Below are 23,156 nucleotides of genomic sequence, written 5' to 3' on the forward strand. Positions count from 1 at the left end.
ACAGAGGTGATTAAACCTCAGCCTTAAGGGCAGGGAAAGTGTGCTCAGAGCAGTCCTTTCCTCTCCAGATGGAGTAACACCCCTCAGGGGACAGGTAGAGCACTGGAGAGGGGACAGCTGGGAGCAGCAGATTCCCTGGGAGAGGAGGTCCAAGGACAGCACACAGGTCAGAGCTCAGCTTCCACTGCTACAGCAAGCCCTTGCTGATGAGAAGAGTTTGTGTCTGCTGCCTTCCCAGCCAGGCTCGGGGCTGGGGAACCAGGCAGGTGAGCACTCCTGGTTCAGAGATGTGCTGAGCAGCCATCCCTGCCCTGCAGCCACTGCAGGCTCACGTTCCCAAGTGCTCTGTGCAGAGGGATGGTTCTGGCTGGAAACCACCCCCAGGCCCCTGCTGCTGCCAAACCACTTCCTCAGCGAGTTCTTTCACATGTCAGACCAAGTAGTGGCTACTGCTCTGCATGGGAAGCTCTCAAAATGTGGCTCAGAACAGGGACCTGCATTTCTTAAATTTTTTCTGTTGGAAAAGCAGGAAAAGCAGTTTTTTTCTGTTGGAGGCCAGGCTGTGAGGAGCTGTAACAAGCCAAGAGATCTCTGCTATGTCCACCAAGATGTAGCCAAAGGAAAAAAAATGGTGCTGGGAGCGGAAATTTCTGATCCATGCACCTAAAAAGCCCACATGTTCTAGTTGGGGAAATAACAAAAAGTCACCTAATACTCACATTTACTGATGTTTTCTATGTCTCCCTGTTCAGTGATGATGTTCAGGAGCCCCTCCATCAGCAGTAGAGCCTTATGGTACCTCTGTGCACAGTCCTCTCTGTGGTGGAACATCTCATCCAGGGCTGCAGACTGCACCTGAGGGCAACATCCCAGTGCCAAGAGTTTATTCCCAGAGCAGACCCAGCTTTCCCAGCACAGTCCCTCATCTGTGTGGACACCCCCCTTGCCCAGCCTCCAGAAGGGAGCATCATGAGGGGAACCAGCTGCTAAGGCCACCAGCAGGAGCCATGAATGCCCAGCACTGCTCTGTGCTCTCCCCAGTCCCAGGCACTGTGGGGTTTTACCATTTGCACAGCGTAGCTGAAGATGAGCTTCTCTGCAGTGATGCTGTTGATCCGATCCATGAGCTTCTGTTTGTCCAAGAAGAACCTCTGCAGTCTCATGTTGAGGCAGTGGCAGGAGGATACACTGGATTTGTAAAGCTCATTTAGCTTCTTCACAACTACAGTAAAAGAAAGAAATACTTTAGAAAGAAATGTTTTTTACTCACAATTCTCCCTGTGCCTCCCAATTCCCATGTGCAGGACCCCAAAGGATTAACCTGGAGACAGCAGGGCTCTGTTAAAGCCAAGAGCCTGGCAGGAAAGCACCAGAAGGGCTTTTTCCCTTTCCTCTGTCACCTTCAGTAATAAGCCTGCACATGGCAACTCCTACACAAGTCTGGTTCACCTGAGGCTGGTCTATTTTTGCTCCCCCAGCAGTCACAAGGCAGGAGCAGTTTGCTCTCTACAGGATGTCTCACACACCAGCAGCAGATACAGAGCTGGGTGACGACGTGCTGTGAAGGGGTGCATGGCTCACACGTGGCAGCTCTTGGAGTGTGGAGCAGCAGCACTGACTAAGCAAGGGAATCTCTCCTGGGACTCTGCTGTCCCACCAAGAAAGGACACAGCCTGTGAAAGGCCACCTCCTCTCCTGCAGCACGGCAGCTCATGCAGGGAGGTTACAGAATAGGGAATCAGGAATCAGATATGACTCTGAGTGATTAAATAACAATCCACAACTGCAAGGGATGCCACAGGCTGAGTCTCCCTAGCTACATGGCATGATCTACACAGAGTACTGAACACAAACTCCCACCAACATCTGATGAGTACTAACTCCTACACACACATTTGAAAATCCCCATGCTGCATGAAACAAAGACAAGGCAGCTTTGCCCAATTCCCACACACTGAAGGAAAAGCAACACTACAAATCTAGAAGCTGCAATCTGCTCTGAAAAGAAGTGATTTATTTGGGTTATGACAACTTTCCTGTTAGCCTGAACTTGTGGAAGATGTGTCGCTAAATCTGATGTATTTTGCTCCACACAGCCTGCTACAACATATGTGTGCAATTCACATTTAACTTCCATTTTTTTACACCCCATCCCAAGGCAGCACTTTGCAAAGACAAAGCTCTTGGGGTAGGTGGCTGGTGGGTCAAGTATTTCAAGTGCTTCCAAAAGCTCCCTCAGTAATATTACAATGGGAGTTTAAAATTATTTTTTTCTAATCACTGACTCACAGCCAGCTCTCACCACAGCCAGTCAGATGCAAATGTAAAGCTGTAACACCACCACTCTGGCATTACCAGTACTTCACTTCCTGTGTTTTTGTTTCACTTGAAAAATCATCACTGCCAGAACAAGTCTCTATTTGCTGAGTAAGCACTTCCTAGGACATTCACAGTGTAATTAAGCTGAGCTTACATCAAGTACACATTAGCACCTAAGACAAGGATACACAAGGAATCAGATAAGATACATCCTCCCTTACAATTAGTGCTGAAGAGTCTCACAGGAGCATGACAACAGCTCTGAGCCTTAAGGTCAGTGTGAACAGAGGAATCTGCTCAGTGTGAATAAAGATCCAGCTGCACAAGGGGACAATCACAAATGAGCCCCCAGCACCCTGGTGGGGTTCACACTCACTCCACCCCCTCCACACCCTCTGTGACACTTTTAATGGTTCCATTCCAGGTGAGCTCCTACCCCCCATGAGTGCAGCAGCCCCTTACCTTGCTTGACAGTGGAGGAGAGGCACAGCTTGCCAGCTTTGATCTGCTCTATGGCCATCTGCAGCCCTGAGGACAGAAGTTCTGCCACTTTCAGGTACAGCACGAGCTGCTCTGCATAGCTGCAAAGAAAGCAGACAGAGCAGTGTGACAGCAGCTCCGTGTCCCCAGGGACTGCGGGTACAGAAGGATGTGTGGGGTGGGAGCCAGCGACAGAAGCCCTGGGAGAGGAGCAGCTCTGCCAGTCCTTACCTCCACTCCCGGCTCAGGAGGCTGATCTGGTCGGCCACCACGCTCTCCTGGAGCTGGTACTCAGATGCCACCGAGCTGCCCATGTCACTGGAGCTGCCCTTCAGAGCAGCGATCTCCATCACGTAGTGCACGAAGGCCAGCGTGAAGCGCAGGCTGCGCAGGATGTCCGTGTGCTCTTGCTGTGGGAGGGATGCCAAGGGGGGTTACAGGGAAAGCTGCTCACCTGAGCTGTGCCAGCAACCCACTCCAGCTACAGAAACACCACCTCACCCCCTTACACTCTGCTCTGGGCCAAGCTCAGCCTGGAGCCTGCACCGGTTCCCCTTGCACAGTAACAACAGCAAACAACAGTCCCAGGCTAGAAATTTCTAGACAGCTCCCTGTCTAAGCTCTGGTGAGGCTTACTCTAAAATTACAAGCTCCCTTCCCAAGGAGCATCCCAGCTCTGTGGGATTCTCTCTGAAGTCAGCCAGGAAGGGGGAGAGACCATCTGCACCATAAGCCCAGCTCTTGTTCCCACTACAGCAATGCCAATGTGGATTTCATGAGAGTGAAAACCTCCTACACCACAACAAACTGCCAATGAAGTGTCTCCCACCCTACACCGCAGCCTTCATCTCCTCTCAGTTGAGTGCAGTGAGCCTTGGGTGAGGACCTTTGAGGAGACAGCAAGGACAACCTCTTATCTGCAACTCCTGCCCAGCTGGTGAGGGAAGTGCTCACACCAAATGCTGTGGTCATTTCAGAGTAGTTTTTCCTCTGCTATTACAGATCAAAAGGGATTATCCCATTTCTGGGAAGCTGCATTGCTTAAGTCACTGCAACCAGTTCTGGGAAATTAGTATTTGTGGAAAAACTGAATGCCTGTGGGTCTGCAGAGTGAATTGCTGCCTGGGTCAGATGCCAACTTCATTGTTTGTACTCTCCCATTGTTGAGAAGTGGGTAACCTGGTCTTCAAAGATTCACTGGCTCAGTTCTCTCAAAGGGGGTAAGGATGTTTCCTACATTGATTTACCAGGAAACCCCCATGCTCAAGATGTGAGAGCTCCTTTCTTTCCCTCACTGGCTCAGGCCCTGGGCTGCTCAGGCAGTTTTGACTATCTGGAACACAAATCTCTCCCTCCCACCACCTTGCTACCTGGACAGTCCAGTATGGTGAGGAAGTGTTATCTCCATCTTCCTCAATTTTCTTTAAAAGCAGAGGAGGAACTTGGAGATTAAGTAATTACCAAGTCATACAAGAAGTTTGTGGCAAAGCAGGAAACTGCTGAGATCTTTCAGGTCTCAGCCTCTTAATCTCTAACCCACAGGCAGTCCTTCCTCTGTCTACAGTCAGCTCCTGTTAACTGTGCTAGCATTTATGGCCTCATTTGCCATCACAAGTCTTCTGTAGCCACCTCTGTATTGTGTTTCTAGAGCACTGCAAAAGAAACTAAACCCCAGCCTCCAGTTTGCCTTGTCTGCACCTAAAGAAACTTTCACAAAAGACAGAAGAATCACCCATCTGAATGCAACAGTCCTGCTCAAGATAAACAAGGGCACCTAAACAGACTTCAGTGCTCTGAAAGATGAGCAGAAACCAGAAAACCTGCCAGGTTTGCATTCTGGCCAACTCCACAGAGCACAAAAGGGTCTTGAAATCTGCTGTAAAGGTTTTGTGACATGCAAACAGATTATTGTACTCAGCAGAAAAGACAACTGAAGCCAAATGACTCATTACAGCCAGAGAAACTGAGTGCTATTCCAAGACCAACTGGTACTTCCTTAGGACACTTCTCTTCAGACCAGCATCTGAAGTGGTGGCAGCTGGCAGGGCCCCAAACTTCTGTCACCCCACCCAGGTGGATGCTCAGTTAAATTGACTGCTATTGTGATCACATCATTGCTGGAAGCCTTTGCCCTGTGGCTTTACAGGTATGGAGCCAACAAATTTAATCCAATGCAGAACTGACACAAAAAATGAGCTCAACAAAATCTGTAGAAGAGCAAAGCCACATCCTTAGAACAATGTGTGCATATCTCTCTTGGTATCTTGGGGTTTTCAGCAACACCAGCAAGTGTCAGACACAAAGAGCCTTCTCCAGTCCCAGACAGCCCAAGGAGGTATCACAAGCAGAGCCAAAAGCGTGACTGAATCTGCCTCCCACCTCCACTGCAAATGGGCAGCCTGACCTACATTTCAAATATATCTCAGCTATAACAGCATTTGCTCTGCTTCAGCCTGCAGAGAAGGGAAGCCTGGCAGCCTTTCAGCTCCACAATCTGGTTCAGCTCTTCTGGTGCAGAACACAGCGTCCCCCCAGCCCCCAGCAGGAACAGAAGTGTCAGGTTTACTTTGTTTTCAGACCTTTCAGCAGAGATCATATCACTGCTGACTCCCCAGGTGCACCAGGCAGGCACCTGACACACTGAGCTACTCGTGTTCTCAGGTCAGCCAGTACTAATGCTGAGCCTTCTAAAAAAGGAGAGCCCCAAAGCAGGCAGGTTGGCTTCAGAGGCCCTTAATACAGAACTCATTGGATAACTGATCTTCCAAGCTGCAATTTCAACTTTGGGAATGGGAAATTTTAACCCAGTTCATGGGCTGATACATGGAATAAAGGGCTTGGTGCTAAACCCTGGGCTTTCTGAACACTTCACTGGCCTTGCTCTCTTGGAACTTGCTGTATTGTTTGCTCCACCTTTGGAAGCAAAGCATGGATCTGCTTTACTTTTATCCCCCTGTCCTTTGCCCTGGGATATCCCATACCCACCTCCATGAGCGTCTCTTCGGGCAGCTCTGGTGCCTCAAACGTGACAGCACCCTCCAGGTTGGCAGTGATGGGATCAGCAAAGGTGTACCGGAGACTCGAGGGGCCCTCCAGAGCCTCCCCTGCAGCTCCCACTGCCAGGTGCCTCCCACTGAAGGAGCCTCCAGAACTGAGAGAGCTGGAAGACCCCACTGTGAAGAAAAACAGACAAAGGAATTAACTGGAGGAATTAATAGCAGGTCAGGTAGACATTCCTTGTGCAAGAGAGAGAATTCTGTAGGATTCGGGATCCTGGATCTGACAGCAGCCAGCAAGAGGTACTTGGGAGGAAGATGCAAGGACTCTGGATGCAGAACAACCACTCCCCACCATAAGCTCCTCAGTGACTCAGAGCAGCTGACAAGCTCAGGCAGATTTAAGAATGATGATCATTTACAGAGACAACTCAGAAGAAATTATTTCCTTTTTTTTTTTGGCTAAACCCTTTCTGCATCCTGCCACAATATCTTGGGCTGATCTTTATCATACACTGTCATAGCCAACTTCCCCACCATGGAGCAGCACAGTTTGAACCCTGGCTCCCTGCCTTTTTGCTATTACTGTCACTGAATGAGCACTCTGATAAGTGATGGTTCTAGAACACTCTTTATGCAAGCCAGCAGAGTTTTCCATTAAATGTCCTGCACCTTTGCTTTCCCCTCTTTGTAAATAAGAGGCTGGGCAGAGAATGAATGACCAGCTGGGTCAAGACCCTAACCCCAGGGCTCTGGAGACCCTGTAGGTATGGTGTCCATCAGACAATTCCCTCACCATCAGCTTTTCCCCTTCTTGACCACTGAATCCACCCTAGGAGCACAAAGAAGATTTTGTTTCACAATACATTCACCACTTCCAGAGGCTTTCCTACCCTGGCATACTGCCACAGTGGTAAACATTCTGTCTCATGGTGGATGCCCTGCTAATTCTACCCAGGTGGTATTCTCCACTCTCACTGGTCCTTTGGAGGAAGATGTTTCTCTTCTAACCACAAGTTTGATTGCCCTACCGTGCCTCCAAAAGGTTCAGCAATATAATAATGCACAATTGATCTGCAGAGAGGCACAGCCTCTTTTCTTCCCAGAAGCTCTCTCCATGTTGGCAGCAATGCTTCAAAGCCAAGAGGATCATCAAAGACAGTCAGAGTATTTCCAGTTCCCTCAGAGACAGGAGAGGAGAGGACCTACAACACATCACATTCTGGGTGCCATGTAATTTCAAGAGGCTGTTTGCAGAAATTGTTAGGATGATTCACAGAAAGGCTCTGCCTTTAGTACTCTCCTTACTCATGGCTTGTCCAAGCACTTGGGGTGAAAAGCTTCAGCTTGCAAATTTCCCCTTTCCACTATTAACTTTGTGCATTAACTATAGCATGAGGAGTTCCTGCACAAGCCTAATAAACAAAGCTTGTCCTGCAGCATTGCTTTGGTCACCCTGACCTAACACTGTGTGTGTGTGCTGCAGGTTCACTTTCAACAACCTCCTATGCCAGGCCTCCCATCTGACATCCTGACTGCTGGGCAGACCCTTGAGCACCTGAGTATCAACCTGCTAAAATCTGGTGCTTGGATCCACTTCCAGATTGCTGTTATCCCTGAAAAGCAACACTGGAAGTCTGAATCCTCTATCCACCACATTGCAATAGCAGCTGGAGGCTGTAGCCAGGACAGTAACCCCACTGTGCTACAGGCACCTCACACAGTTTTTAAGAGTCTTAAAGCTCACTCTCCAAATAAATGAGACAAAGAAAGAGTTGTGGTTCCAATCTGCCAGGCAATCAAAGACATGAGTGGTTTTAGTTAGAATGGAAATGCAAGTTACAGACAGGAACTAAACCCACATGTACCCCATCCCAGTCAAGCAGCTTATTCATGGTCACATCCAAACTTTCCCTGCAGTAATTGAGGACAACAGAGTCAAGTACATTCAGATGAGGAACAGCCAAGACAAAAAACCAAACAAGCCAAATATGCAAATCAAAATGTGTCCAAACATTTTAATCTGAACACAGACTCCAACTCCCAGACACTGTATCCCAAAAGGGCCAATCACCACAGCCTCAACTGCTGGCTGATGGGGCCAGAGCACTGGTGTCTCACAAGGAGTATCTGCCAAGCAGGAGTGCATCTTCCCATCTCCTACCTAAGCAGCTCAGAGCATAAGCAACACCTCTCATAGTTTTGCACACAGAGCCTTCCTGGCCCTTTCCCAACAGTCCTTGTGCACTGAAATTGCTGGGCACAGATAGTCACACTCATCTTTTATAGCTCATCCAAAACCCACAGGGAGAACAATCAGAACACAACACAATCTTTACATTTGTTGACCTCTCGGCAACAGTGGTTCTGTGAACAGCTGCAGCACTATTCCTGAGGCAGAGAGCAATAAAGTAAAAGTTTGCCTGTCTCTTACAGTACTGGAAAGCCACTCTCAGGCACTAATGCCAGTGCAAACAGTTAGCAGCAACAACTGGGGTTGGCAGGAGCCAGCACTAGAGCATCAAAGGTGCTGAGACCAGCTGAGCTCTTACAGATTGCTCTGAGCAGCCTTCTGCCATCACCAGTGCCCTGCAGCAAGGAATGCAACACATCTCTCTGCCCCCAGGCACTCCCACTGGAACAGGCAGGTAGGTATCAGCCCTTTACCTGAAAACATCCTGGTCCTCGTGGTCTGTGGGGGGGTTGTTCCACTGGGAGGGGATCCGACAGTAAAAATCACTGGGGATGGGCTGGCAGAGCCCCCAGCCCGGGCACCAGAGTGCAGGGTCCCTCCGTAAGCACCTGAGGGAGCTGGGGAGACAGTTGAAAGGTGCAGAGCGGCATTACAGGAAGGTCACTCGAGCACGGGTGCCCCGCCCAGCGGGTGTGTTCCTGCAGACTCTCCTGGCACACAGTGGGCACCAGCACAGGTCAGTGAGGCACCCCCAGCACCACGGGCCCCAGGACAGAGCCTGGGCAGCGCCAGCCACTGCTGCAGCTGCTGTCCCTCCTTGCTGCCTGCCCTGCACGCCCAGAACACCCACCCCTGCAGAGCCATTCACACTGGAGCCGCCTGGCACCAAGCCACCACTTCCACAGCTTATCACACTCAGAAGGGGCCAAAAGAGGAAGCCCTGCCTACAAAAATCACACCACTACCCAGCAGTTACACAGCACACACAGCCCACAGAGCAGGGGAGAGCAAACACCACTGCACTCCTCACACACGGCGCTTCCTGTGCCAAGAGCCACGGGCAAAGCAGCCTCCCATCTGCAGGAGGGGTGCAGGCAAACCCCAGCCCAGGACATCCTGCCAGATCTGCCCGGCCTCCCCACCTACCTGCAACCTCCATTGGCTTCTCATTGTTCAGGCTGTCGCTGCTGCCAGCTTCCGAGATCTGTGCCCCAAAGGCTGCCTTGAGGAGCAGGTCAGTGAGCCTGCCTGTGCTCAGGGATCTAAAAACAGTACACACAACATGATGCTGAAAGTCAACAGGTGCCAGGTGTCAGCTAACTTCACTTCTTTGTGCTATTCCTGGTCCACAGCCATTTAACACTACACAGTAAACAGTCTGGAGCTGAAAAAAACACTCTTTCAACAGAGCATCTCAAGCACCTGCTGCTACTTGTAGAAAGCACAAAACTATCATGACTAACTGCAGTAATGCAAGTCCTTACTATGCTAATGCAACACAATTTGTTTTTCTTGAAAAGAATGAAAATTACTATCAGAGGACTCCTCCAGAGTCCTGGGGAAAGCTGCAGTGTGCAGAGAGGCACGTAAGAAAAACTTCACAGCAGCACCTGAGAGACTTTCTATCCTGCAGTGCTCATGACAGCCAGCAAGTGGCTTTCCAACAGATCTCTCTTCTGAAGATCTGTGCCACTGTTTGCTGGAGGAGGAACACCCAGAACAGCTTCTCCTCCATGGCAGGCCCCACAGAAAACAATTGCTTGTCTGGTAACAAAGTCTTGCATCCCCACTCGATGAAACTCTGCACACTAAACATGGTGTGAAGCTGCAGACAATCTTTCATTTAAAAAAATACAGGCCACAGCCTGTCGCTTTAGAGGAAGACTTTTAAAGTCTGCACCATACCTGTTTGCAATCCAAAGGGGCTAGCAGATAACTACACAATGTTTACAGATGCCTCACTACAACTTCAGCATCAGCTGGGGTTTGAAATTTGCCCCATCTGTACTGTATGGAGGAGTGAAGCACCAGTGTATGAAGCAGACTGCAGCTCACCTGCCCTTGATCTCTTCCACAGGCCTCAATCCCAACCCAGTCTGCTGGCAGTGGAAATGACCCATCTCCTTCAGATCTGGCAAGGTCTTGTTCCGTGTTGGAGTCATCATGACCCCCTGATGGGCCAACAGGGTGAGGAGATTCTGGGAACTTGGGGTTTTGGGAAACTCAAATGGGGACACAGCCTAAGAAGAACAGAAATAACAGAGTCTGTATTTAAAATGAAGGAGGAGGGTTCCTCTTGGTCCCCATTTGTTTACTAAAATCAAACTGTTTAACAACCTGCCTGAAATAAGGGTAGAAATCCTACCCTGAGCAGTTACTTGTCCCTAATCCCAGAAAGGCTGAAACAAAAGGACAACAAACTGCTGAGAATTTTGCAAGGAGAGGAAATGCTGTCACAGTGCCTGCTCCCCATGAGGCACTGGGCTGTCACTGCTGGGGATTCCTGCTGGACACACGCCTGTGGCACAGCTGGGGCACCATGTCCCCACCAGCCAGTCACTCTGGCCACTGGGGCAGCTCCTTCCCCTGCCTGTTCCCAAACCCAGGCTCTGCTAAGCTGCTGAGTGCTGCTGCCAGGGCAGAGCTGCCCAAGGGACGTAGGACACTACCCCATTCTCACAGATCACTGCACAGCTCTCACAGGAGAGGAGCAAGTGCTGATAAATCCAGGTCAGAGTTATCCTGATCCTGCAGCAGCTCATCCCCAGATCACCCAGAAGATCAAGCTGTGAGAAGCCCACAAGCAGACTCCTGGGCACACCTTTGTAGGGGAGCCCATTATTGTTGGCAAAGGGCTCCTCTGCATGAACTCGGAGAGCTTTGGTGAGGATCGGAGCTGCCGGCAGTGCTGCAGGCCGTGGATCTGCAGAGGCTGGCTGACTGGGGTATGACCAAAGTGAGCAACAAGAGGATCAGAGTGCTGCTTGGTTATCTTCTGCCTGCAGGAATGCAAATCCGACAGGTTGGGAGCACTGTGGAGCCGGGAGCCCATCCCTCGAGGAGACTGCTCGGGTGCCAAGGAACCTGGAGGGCACAGAGTGACAAACCACATCACTGCCTGCTCCTAACACAGAGACACAGCCTGATCCAGGATCTGCAGCTCAAACAGCTGCACATCAGAACCTTCTGTGGCTAAGCATGGTACTGAGCAGAGCCACAGCACTGCCAGACCTGGTCATGTTTTGAGTCTGTGGGAGGATGAGATATGAACAACAGGGAAATAAAAGTGCAGCTTCTTTCTTTCATTGCCGCCCATTCAGAGACAAAAACCCTGACTGTCAGAGCTCAGCAGCAAGGAAACTACACATCAAGCAGGCCTCTTGGCAGAGGAGGTGTTAGAGGTTTTGAGATGCTTTTCCTTCACTCAATCCATTGGCTTCCAAGTCCCAAATTTGAGTTTTTGCAACACTGGGTCTGTCAGCACTGGAAGATGCTGGCTGACAGGATGCGAATGGAACGACCCCAACTCCCACCAGCACACAGAGATCCTGGCTGGCCAAACATCCAGAGAAGCTGCTGAAGCAACCAGCACAACCTAAATGCCCTGAGACTACAGTTCTGACTTTATCCATGGGAATAATGAGGGAAGGCAAGGACTGACGCACCGGCAGCAGGAACTCTGCTTCTCACTTCTGCTCCAAGAGAAGATGGGATAACAGTCTGGCTGGGCTGCTCTGGGATTGTTCCAACTGTGAGGGAATGAAATAAAAAACAGGTTAATTCAGTATTAAGTTTTCATAGGCAAGAACAGCACTGTGCACCACCTGTTTACAGAAAGATGCCAGTTATCTCTTCCATCTTCTCAGCCCTAGCTGTGTGGTGAAAAGATCATCAACTCCTGTAAAAGGAGGTAAAAAAACCTCTGCCTGGTATTAATTTAGCAAGTTTTAGTCTGACTTTGCAGTGCTACTAGTTCAGAGGAATAGAATATGAATATTCTGTATTTCCCCATAAGCAGAGACTAATAAATACAGGATCAGAGACACCAGGGATATAGAACAGCTCATTATGTCAGCCTGTTCTTTTACAGAAAACAGCAAACTGCATCCATTGCACATTGGGGTTTTCTCTTGTCCCTTTCCACTTGAACTGCTTGTTAGCATCTAGATCAGGGTAACAGATATTCAGCCAAAGCTTTTCAGTCTGGAAGTTCAAGCCCGTTCAAAGCTGGTCAGAAGTTTGCTTTGACAATAATTGGCTTCCACTTGTTCTCACCCCAACCCGAGCCAGTAAAAAGATACTTTGCACTTACAGATGCCCTCTTCTGAGGGCAGGCACCAAAGCAAAGCCTGCCTCTCCTGGGGCTAACAGGTATTTTTCCCTCTGTTTTACTGAGGTCTAAGACACTTGTCAAATCATCTGTGGAGATGAACCACAGGGGAACACAACAATCTGACAGCTACAGGTGGTCAAACCCCTTCTTTACAGGAAAGAGGCAAATGATTTTATTAGCACAGCAGTGTGCCAGCTGCCATCTTACCTTGTGGTGATGGCATGAACGGCTTGGCACCACCAAAGGAGAGCTTTCTAGTGCTGGGCATGGATCCATGCTCTCCAGGATAAGGAGGGGAAGCACCAGTTTTGGGAAAACCAAGAGGACTTGTACTGCTGGACCTCCGGACCGTACCAGACCTTAGAGGAAACAAGAGCAGCACACAGGTCACTCCAGAGGCCAGGCCAGAGGAGGAAGGACAACAAGAGCATCACACAACACACACACAGTTACTCCCACAAAAGCAGAGCTTCATGAGTATTTATCCTGGATCAAAATGTTCTAGGAATACACCAAAACAGGTTAACATGATAATCCTTGTTCAAAAGAGTTTCAATTAAAAAAAATGAAAAGAACAATCGAGGATAGCTTAGCTGTAAACAGTCATTTTTCAGAGACACTGCAGATGCTTGAAGTGTCCACACCAATCCTGAACAAGACAGTTTCCTATCTTGTCCAAGATGTTTATTGTAGGCAGTGTCTCCAGAATGCCCTGAGAGGGCTTTATTCCAGTGTGCCTCCTGTGCTGAGCCACTTGCCCTTCAGCCAGAGCAGCCTTTAGGCAGAAAGCTCTGTGCTCAATGCTGAGGTAAAGTGTGCCAAGGCACTGCTCTGCAGCAGAGCTTGGACTCAAATCAGGAGGTACCGAGCAAAACACAACAGTGTGTGGCTGTCAGATCTGAAACACTTCACAGCTACCCAGAGGAATTTGGGGTTTTGGGCTGGACTGTCAGAATTCCCTGTCTACACACCTTCAACTCCTTGTGAAGGCTCAACTTAGGGAGTTAAAATTAATTTGTAAAGCCCACACATGCAGGAACCTTAAGTATTAGCCAGTGGTAAAATGAAACAGAAGAGGAAACTAGTGGGAAAGTGAGTACATCCACACTATCAGTCTGGAGAAAGCCAGGATTACTGCATATCAATTAATTATTTCTCAATATGTTAATCTTTTCACCATCATTAAGAACACACAACCTAAATTGCAATGCCATTCTGCCTCTGGGAAGGGAATCTCCTTCACCAAGATTCCCATTACACTCCTCTATATGAGAACACAGTCTTTTCATCAAGGCCTTCATTCTATTCTCCATTGTAAAACATTTTTTCTCTTGTTACAAGAACATTAGTCTCAACCAGTAGGTGGTTTTCTGGACAGGAATCAATGACTGCTGAAAAAAACCCTCCTTGCTTGAGCCACTGAAAGATGCTGTCACTAAGGTATCCTGCCTCCTCTGCCAGGGATGCTGCATTTAACTGTCCTCATGAATCTGAACAGAAGGAACAAAGGATGTGGGTTTCAGCAGTGCCAGGACTGGCAGAATCATCCTGATGAACAGCCAGTAAATCTACTCAACAACACTTCTAGGTGTATATTTCACTTTATGTCACATTTCAGAAAATAAATACATTTAAAAAAATAAATCTATTTCAGGAGTTGAGATAGTTGATCTGCCAAGCTCCCTGCCCCTATTCAATGTGTTACCACATTCTGCACCCAAGTAAATCCATGCTATAATCACATGCTTGGAAATAAAGGAAATACTTGAAAATTTTAACCTAAAAATCACTTCTCTTCAGGTTGCTCCAGATTCAGAGGCTAATGCTCATCAAGTGCCCGGCCCTGAAGCAAAATGAATTTCCAAAGAGAAAGGTGAGAAGATACCTAGATATTCAGTGGCAGAAAATATTGCCCTGCCATGTTTTTAATTCTCCAGACCATGAGCCATGCAGAAGGCGAAATTTTATCTATCAGGAGCTTGCAGAAGAAAACCACCAGGTGACTGCTGCTGCTGCTGGAAGATGTGGAATGTCAAATGCCACCCTGTGAGACCTGGGGTATGCCAGCAGAGGAGCAGGACAGGTGATGTGGCCAGAGGCACACACATCTAACTAGCACCTCAGCAAGTCACACAGCTGTCCACAACCACAGCAGTGACACGGGCACACAGCAGCCACTCAGGTGACAGGGGGACATTTCTCAGCCACCAGAGTGCACGTCAAGGTTTGCAATCAAATGACTCAGCAAACACGACTCAGCTCTCGGCACCAATGGCTGCTTTGATACACCTGGTGGAAAAGTGGAATCACACACTAAATGCCTGGTGGAGTTTTCTCCTGCCATTCCTGAAGGGTGTCTACTGAACCTGCTGATTAGAGGAAGTGATGGCCAGAGATAAGTATGGCTTCCTGGGCAGGACAAACATGACGCCAGAGATGCTGAGAAGATGCTAAAAGCAGCCTGTGAGTCACGCTGATTGGGCCCATTCCTCGAGTTCCTGTGCAGGGACATGCCACTCAGCATTACACACAGGTGACTAAAAGCAGCAAAACATGGCATTTTGCTCCCTGACTGCAGCTTTGGGCTGTGAGCCTCAGCTCAGCAGCCCATCACCAGCTCTGGGGTTGGCACAGCACCTTCTCCAGAGCTCTCTCTTGATACCTCACAGGGATAACCAGGACTCTTGTGAGGTCCAAAACCAACAGCATCCACAAGTTTTGCTGTCAAAAACATAAGGCACACAGGAAACAGGACAGTTTACCACAAAACCTGCCACACACTCAAAAAAGTTAATATAAAGCAGTATTAAAGTTACAGTGGCACGGATCAAGCCTTCTGCTAATCCCTATCCTTGATCAGTATCAGAATATTGTGTCTCTGCTTCTGTGTCCACTTCAAATAAGCCTCATCCTGAATTAGGCTGGCTGAAGCCCAAACTCAGGCTGATGTAGGTATTACCCTACTTTTGAAATCTAAACTTTAACTAATCCAGACACCAACACAACTCATCCTAGACACCTCCTAGACACTTCTATTTGAGTGCCTCTGTTGCACAAGCTCCTTAACAGCAGTTAGGATCCTGTGCTGGTCTCCTTCCCATCAGTCCACGAGCTGGGCTGCTGCTGCCAGCCAGCAATCGTATGTGAGAAGAGATTAAAGCCCTGCATGTCTTGGATGTACCAGGCATTGCCTCTGCACTCAGGTCAGCTGTCTGCTGCAGACTTGGCATCAGGGTCTTCCTGACAGCCTTCAGAAAACATGTTCTGCCTCACGGGCTTAAATTGCTCATGATTTACTGAGCCCTGGCTGCATAACCACATTAAAATGCAACTCGTGCACAACACATCATCTATGGCATGACTGGCTACAGGAACCAATTAAGGTAAAGTCAGGTAGGTTCTGTAGCCCCATCCATTTTAGTTGTTTATCTCAAATTTTCCTTTTATAAAGGCATCTGCCAGATGGATGGTTCTCTCTGCCTGGACACCTGGATGCCCAATCCATAGCTGGCATGGGAAAAGCTGTCAGACTCAAAGTGGCTCAGCCTTCACTCTGAGCTGACAGGAGCTTTCTCACAGGAAAGCACACAGGCAAAATTGACAGTGCTAACAAATAAATCTGAACACCACCACAAAAAAACACCCCAAAACTACCCCAAAACACACCCCTACAGCGAGGGGGAGAGCCCAACACACAGAGATATTTACAGAGGTACAGAAAGTACAGTGCAAAGCAGTTTGCTTACAGACTCCCTGGTCCCAGCCCCAGCACTTACCGGGGAGAGGAGTATGGATTGGGAGACTGCAGGTTCTGCTCGATCCGGCGGTAGTTGTGGATCTGTGTGGGGACTGGGATGGGCACAGAGTGGCCGTACTTGCTGCTGGAAAACTGCCCTGGCCGGCTGTGAAAAGGAGACACACAGAGACAACCTCCTGTAAGGGCTGGGCCTTCCACCAGCTAATTGGAGATTTTATCTCCACAAAGCAACTGCACGCAGGGAGCGTCCCCTGGGCTGCTCTGGGGCTGTGGGTTTGCAGCAGGAGTGGTTCAAAGTGATATCAAAGGGAAGTGGCACCACACTTCTCCTGAAAACAGGCACCTTTCCTCCAGCACCATTCCCACCCACAGCCTGATGTTCAAATGCACACCCAAGCACACCACTCCCTCCAGGAAAACCAGAGCCCTGCTATTTCAGGCCATGGCTGGCCCAGTTTCCAACAGCTCAGATCCACAGCCAAGCAGACAGAGCTGAGCAGGGGCTAAACACCCCTGGCTCACAAAGGACAGCAGCACAGACTCTGCTGACAAAGCTGCTTGTGACTGACTCATGCACAGCACTGCTGCAGCCACGGCATCCCCGTGGAAGTCTCACACCACGAAGGGAATGCAGTGGTGTAGATCAGAGTATTGGCAAGTCAACTGCAGGGGGGAGAAGGCAACTCAGGAGAAAATAAATCTGAGGGACAGGAGCTGGTATCTATATACCCATCAAGGACAAGACAGAATACCACACACACACAAGTCATTTCTGCAGATTTCAGGCTCCTTCCATCCAAGCAGGTTAGTTGGCTCATGTCTGATACCTGTTCCCCCAGGTTACTCTTGGCTTGTCCACCAGGCTACACTCAAACCATGCTGTACAAAACCCATGCAAATACCACATCTAAGTAGCTGCCTAAAGTCTTTTCCCAAAGGCCCCAGAATTCTAGGATTAATTGCCATGGCAAAGCTATTTACAACTGCCAACACCAATTGCAGGGATGCTGAACAATTACAGGAAGATCTTATTGGTAATGAAGGCTTCTGCAGTCTCGCTGGTTGTCAAGCAGGGACACACACCTGGTCTGCCCCTGACAAGATGGAAGCATCACTCCTTGGAGTCTAGCACTTGGAATGGAAATATTTTACATGACATGAAAGGATATACTTAATTCAGCAAGAACACACGTGTATTCAGGGGAAGAAAGAAGAGTTTGTGGCTTATTTGGTAGTTTAAAGCATCCCATTACCAGAATTTCTGTTTTGAGGAAGGTCATAGCATTCTGTGGTTTATGGTGACAGCACTAACAAAGATGATCTGCAGTAAAGTGTCCACAGATCTCCAGACAGTGCATGTGAAGACACTCCTCCTTCACAGGAGATCCAAACAGCTGGAAGAGACCTTTCATCAAGGCTGAATGATCAAATGATTCTGATCTCTTCATTCCTCTCTCAACTTTAAAGTTCCATATATTGTTCCTTGTGTACACTTATTTCTTCCACCAAGAAAACAGACTCTTAATTTCCTATTTCTCTCCAAAAGGCAGCATTGATGCCTTGATTCTTCACTGGCACACAAAAAAAAAGGCATTCAAGGTTTCTAGTAGCTCAGCAAAAAGGTGAGGCTTTGATGTATCTGCCTTTCATGAGCATAAAACATAGTGTTGTGACAGACATAAACAAAACAAAGCTTTAACGAGAAATCTGAAGGTTCACATGAAACCTTGTGCTCACTTTGAACATGCTATATTTTCTATCTGGTCAAAATTCTTCACCAGAAAATAAGTTCTTGGGGAAAAGGATTCTCCCTCTCCCCAAGAGTTATGTCAAGTCCTTACTCCCTTCACATGGTGCAAGTTGCAAAGGAAATTATCCAAATGAGGTGACATACACTAAACCTGCTAAATGGCCTCAAGCCCTAAAGAATGCAATTGACCATAAAGCTGCAAACTCCAAGAGATAAAGCTGGGACAGGGAGTTTAACTACTTAGCAGTAATTAAATCTCTTTGAAAACAGTATTAAATCCAGTGCTGTGGGGTGCATCCAAGGAATGACCTTTCATTAGACTTACTAAGCATCTTCAAGGAAGTGTTTAAAAAACAGAATTTAAAAAAAATAAAAGCTCAATTATTGGCATGCTGTAATTCTGCCCAGTTCTTAATCTCTTAATTAAGAGCAAGGAGAGTTGTCAGTGTACCATGACATCCTGTGGAAAACCCACTGCTGGCCACTCTGAAACAGCCCTTGTTTCTGTCCCAGATGGACTGCAGCCAGCACTGCCTGCTAGCCTGGAGCCACTCATGGAAGGGACAATGCTGCTTCCAAGTGAGCAGGCAGAGGGAGAACCAGGAGTCCTCTGCACCAGTGGAGCCAAGTGCTGAACCAACAGGTCTCGTGCCACCTGCAGGGAAGGGCACTGAAACCCAGTGTGGGCACATCTGGGTGGCACTTTCAGGGGACAGACCAAAGAGCATGCTTTATCCTTTGGACTCAGAGTGACTGCTCCAATCTTTCATTACTGATGTCTTACTCCCCATCCCAAACAGCACAGAAATGAGCTTTTCAGTGTTACTTCAAGGCAGACAGAAAAATGGGAAATGGCAATACAGGCTACTGCTCCACAGAAGCTGCTGGGATGGAGTAGGAAAGACAGTGAGAGTGGAAACATGGTTAGATCAAAGCCTCTGGCACTGACTGGCACCCTGGGATCCACCAGAAAATGATCAGGCCAGTTTGGTGAACAGTGAGAAGTGGGCAGCATTTGTGGTCAGCTTCCCTGAATTTCTCCTCACTGCTGCCCAGAAGCAAGTCCAAATCCTTTAACAGAGACTGATCTCCAGAATGCAAAGGAATCAGTTAAGGAATAAGCTGTTAAAAAGCTTAGCAGGCCATGGCATAAGAAGCCTCATGCAATTAAACTCCACACTGTGGTACACGCTTGCCAATTAATCTGATCACGTCAGCGAGGCTCTGAGCTATATTATTCTCTGTTAAATTTGTAAGCTTTGAGGCTATGTTTTGTCATTTTCTGGGCTCTGTTCATGACAAATGTGTTCAACACACAGCCTGGGACTATATTATCTTCTTAAAAAAGATTTTAGGGTCATCCATCTCCCAGTGTGAAATCCCCTTAAACCATCCTCCCCCGACAGGTGCCATATTGACAGAACAGAAGATGAAAGCTGTCCTGCTTCCCCAGCAGGCAAGAACAAGATGGGAAACAACACAAGCAGTTCCCTGCAAGCTAAGCACATACCCTAAAGCTTCAGAGCCCAGAGTCAAGGGGATCACCTTCCAAAGACCATTAACACCTTTGGAACACAAAAGTGTCTGGCCCCACTGGGCAGCTGGTACTGTTACGTGTGGGCAGCTGACACCTACAACACTTCTAAAGGCCAAAACTGAGTTTAGAGCAACTGGTTTAGTTGGAATGAAACCCACGACCATGCCTGTTTGCACATGCTCCTCCTACTCCTGTATCCCCCATTAGTAAACAAGGTCCAGTATCAGCATCACTTTCTAAACACTCAGCACAAGGAACTTTTCAACAAACCACAAACAACTAAGCAGGCCCTCATCTGTCCTTGCACAGCAAGGGGAGATGAGCAACACTTCCCCACACTTGTCAGTAAATCAGAATTAGAAACAAGGGTTTTCAGCTGGAGTTCTCCCCAGCTCTGAGGGCAGGGCACTGGGGGAATGTGGCAGTGGAGCACATTTACCTTCTGCTTGAGAACAATCCCTGCCCCCTCAGGGAACAGGGTTAATTCCAGCTCCTCTGTGTTCTCTCCTAGCCCCTCCTGAGAGCCAGAAGAGGGAGAGACAGGCTCAGTAGCTGGGACTGATCAGTGCCCAAGGCTGGGGAGTTTCTCCTGGGAGTTTCTTGTTACCCATTAATTAAGAGGAGAGATGTGGATCTTGCCCAGCACACCAACAGCAGTAAAATCCCCCCTGGAAGTCAATGGGAGTTGGATGATTCAGTGTTGCACAGACACCACCAAACAGCTTTTCTTACCCAGATGGGCTTGGAGAACTGCTGTATGGGGGTGATGGAGATGGTGTCCTCCCCTGGCTTTCCAAGCCTGCTGAAGTCACCAAGGAACTCCTGAGGAAAACAGAAAGAAGTCAGCTGTCAGAGCCTGGGAACCAACCCTGTTTCCCTCCTGCAAAGTCCAACAACAGAGCTGTGTCTGCCCAGCACCTCATGGGAGCTCTGGGCACTGTCATCCTGCTCCCACCACATGAAACTGGTCAGAACCAGGCAGCTGACAGACATCCTTGGAAAAAAAAAGGCTGATAACTCAGGAACATCTTCCCTCCTATCCACCAGAACCACACAGTCCCAAACACCCAGCAGGCTCCAGTGGCTGGGCAATTTCAGGTGTCTTGATGGTCTTACCCACTGTACATCAGGCTGTCCTGGATTGGTTTCCCTCCTGCAGCCTCAGCAGCTAAATCACCTGAGGAACAAGGAAGTGCAGAAATAAATTAATTCAAGACAATTTTCTTAAAAACCTTTATACATTCATAGCAATTGAGATTTTGTATAGAATTTCCTGCTCATCAAAGCCCTGCTGAGTTGTTCCTGAAGTCAGTGTTTTGCAAACCACACGTGGGCTGAAGCTGAAGTTCATGGTGGATGCTGCTAACCCTTACACTCTGAAGTTTTGGAAAATTCAGGCTGAAAGCAAGTCCTCCTGGAAGGGGGCTTGACAATCCTGACAATCATTTGAGGCAACAAGTCCACGTCCACTTGGTGCAAGTCACTGGCTGCTGTGTAAAAGTGGTACAAGATCCTCAGAGTGCTTTGGAACATTCCTGTCCTCCGTGGCAAAAATCCAGGGCAGCCAAATGAGCTGGCAGCTGGATACAACAAACATCTGAACACTGGGAACATGACCAGCACCAGGCAAGTGTGTACTGGTCCCACCACTGATTCCAGGAAAAACAAAGCTCCTCCTTATCAAAAGGATTGCAGAGATCTTTCAGAGATTACCCCTCCAAATTCCTGTTTTAATACAAGTGGTGCAACTGTGAAAGGAGGAATCTCAGCATTTATCACCAAGTTCCAACTCAGCAAAGCATCACACACATGGGCAAGGTTGAACAATGTCCTTCTGCTGGCTAAGTAAGGATCTGTGCATGAACTGAGGCCCTGGTTCTATGTACATCTGTGTTTTCAAGCAAGTCCTATCAAAGTATAAACACAGAAAGGTCATAAAATGAAACTTAGAGCACTTGAAGAAAAAACAACATATTTTAGTTTTTCTCGGGGATTTTTGTAAAATCCAGCTTGCTGGCTGAAATCCTGTCTTGGACTGTGATGCTGAGTGAAACTGAAGACAGGATAACAAGGTAAAAGCTTCTGGGAGAGAGACTTTTCCCTGTGAGCCTGTTTATCTTCTTTTCCAGTTGGATTTCCAGATTCAATCTCTTATTGAGGTCCTCAAGTAATCTTTACTCTCAAATCCTGTCTTTGAAGGTAATTACAAAACATCCTATGAACCTAGCCAGTGAGCCAGATGTCTCTGCCAGCTTGAAAACAAAACCACTCCCACTATTCAGTCCAAACAGACAAGTTTAATCACTCCAACTTTTTAGTATCTATCCTTAACATCCACACCCCCCTCTGCTCAGAACATCTGCATTTTCAGAAACCACCTTACTTGAGAACTGTGCTGGGACCATGACAAAGTCATCTGTGTCACAGGAGGAATTCTTGCTGCTGCTCCCTGCAGAGTCCTTGGATCCGTGCAGAAACCCAGGAGAATCCTGGGTGGGAGATGCCAGTGCCTTCTCCTGCAGCTGCTGCTGCATCTCTCCAAGAGATTGCTAATTCAAGGAGAAAACAAACACTGCCCTCAGCACAGCTACTTCATCATTCTGCTCCATCCTTTAAACTGAGCTGTACAAGGCTACAAACAACATTTTGCTGATAAACCAGGGCTGATGGTTTGCCAGAAGCAGCTGGTCAGATTGCTGAAAAGGAACAGCCTTTTATGTCCCTGTCAGAACAGTGCATCTTTTGTTACACAAAACATATTTCCAGTGTGTCTGATGCTCCACAGATAAGAAAAATTCACTCAAGTATTGCATCCTCCTCCTGAGGTTTTCTGGATCAATCACACATTTTCTACCAACTCACTTTAGTATGGCTGAGAACACGAGAGGAGCTTTCAGAGATACTTTTGGTTGTTCTTTACGGTTATGTTTTTTCTGGTTTGTTCTTAAACACAGAACCATCTGGTCTCTATTTGTGCTTTTGCAGCACTTGGTAACATGGAGATAAGTGTCCTGAACTTCCAAGACCACCCTGTTTTGCTGTACTGCTGCTAAGGAGCTAAAGAAAGGCCCAAAAGATTAAACTTTCAGCAGATAAACAGCTCACAGCTGTCAGAGGCAGGACAGTCCCTAAAAAGTCCCCTTTTCCTGCTTCCTTCAGCTGAATGATGAACAGCCCCACAATCCCCTCCCACTGCAGACAGATGGAGGAGGCTGGATGGTTTAAGAAAGCTTTAAGGCAGCTGAACTGCCCACAGAGCAGATCACAATCTTTATCCTCATGCATTTCCAGGCTGAGGAAGACTTGAAGCAGCTTTCACTTGGGCCTCATTAAGACCTTGCTCACCCTGCAGAGACCCCTGCTGCAGCAGTGGGGACTCCCTCTCTCTGCACACAGGACATACAGGCAGAAGGAAGTTTCCAGCTGTCAAAGTTGTCTCTTTTCCACCCAATCTGTGAACTCTGCCCTGCAGATGTGGTATTTTTCCCAAACTGAGCCAGCACACCTCCATCAGCAAAACCTCCAAGGGCAGAGGAGGAAAGGAGCAGGAAACCTCTAACATGGAACCCCCTCCCAGTCTGGCAGTGATTCTGCGCCATCCTTAAGCTTCCCAGACCAGGAAAGCTCAGGAGAGTGAGTCTGCTTTTCACACCATCTGCTCATCCCTGGAGTCTTATGGCCAGGAGGGCCTTGGCCAACCCTCCTGCAGGGAGGAAGCTCTCAGGGACACAGTCATGAAAGATTCAGAGGGGAGCAGACCTGGTTCTCTGTCCAGATCACATCATGAGCA

General features: G+C 48.2%; 1 protein-coding gene across 2 annotated transcripts in view; it reads right to left on the reverse strand.

Annotated features, from left to right (window-relative positions):
* The window catches only part of ULK1 (unc-51 like autophagy activating kinase 1), a 75,583-nt gene that overhangs the window by 4,245 nt on the left and 48,182 nt on the right, over nt 1–23,156 (reverse strand). For both annotated transcript variants that reach the window (XM_064392141.1, XM_064392140.1), the window contains exons 14-28: nt 21,750–21,915; nt 20,483–20,543; nt 20,099–20,188; nt 16,099–16,224; nt 12,530–12,681; nt 11,655–11,738; nt 10,811–11,073; nt 10,045–10,229; nt 9,136–9,251; nt 8,463–8,606; nt 5,785–5,972; nt 3,031–3,209; nt 2,782–2,900; nt 1,065–1,222; nt 720–855 (exon numbers count right to left, since the gene is read on the reverse strand). In XM_064392141.1, the coding sequence (XP_064248211.1) occupies nt 720–855; nt 1,065–1,222; nt 2,782–2,900; nt 3,031–3,209; nt 5,785–5,972; nt 8,463–8,606; nt 9,136–9,251; nt 10,045–10,229; nt 10,811–11,073; nt 11,655–11,738; nt 12,530–12,681; nt 16,099–16,224; nt 20,099–20,188; nt 20,483–20,543; nt 21,750–21,915 (2,167 nt within the window). The remainder of the gene's footprint in view (nt 1–719; nt 856–1,064; nt 1,223–2,781; nt 2,901–3,030; nt 3,210–5,784; nt 5,973–8,462; nt 8,607–9,135; nt 9,252–10,044; nt 10,230–10,810; nt 11,074–11,654; nt 11,739–12,529; nt 12,682–16,098; nt 16,225–20,098; nt 20,189–20,482; nt 20,544–21,749; nt 21,916–23,156) is intronic.

The sequence above is a fragment of the Passer domesticus genome, chromosome 17 (genome assembly GCF_036417665.1).
Source record: "Passer domesticus isolate bPasDom1 chromosome 17, bPasDom1.hap1, whole genome shotgun sequence".
NCBI classification, from domain to species: Eukaryota; Metazoa; Chordata; class Aves; order Passeriformes; family Passeridae; genus Passer; species Passer domesticus.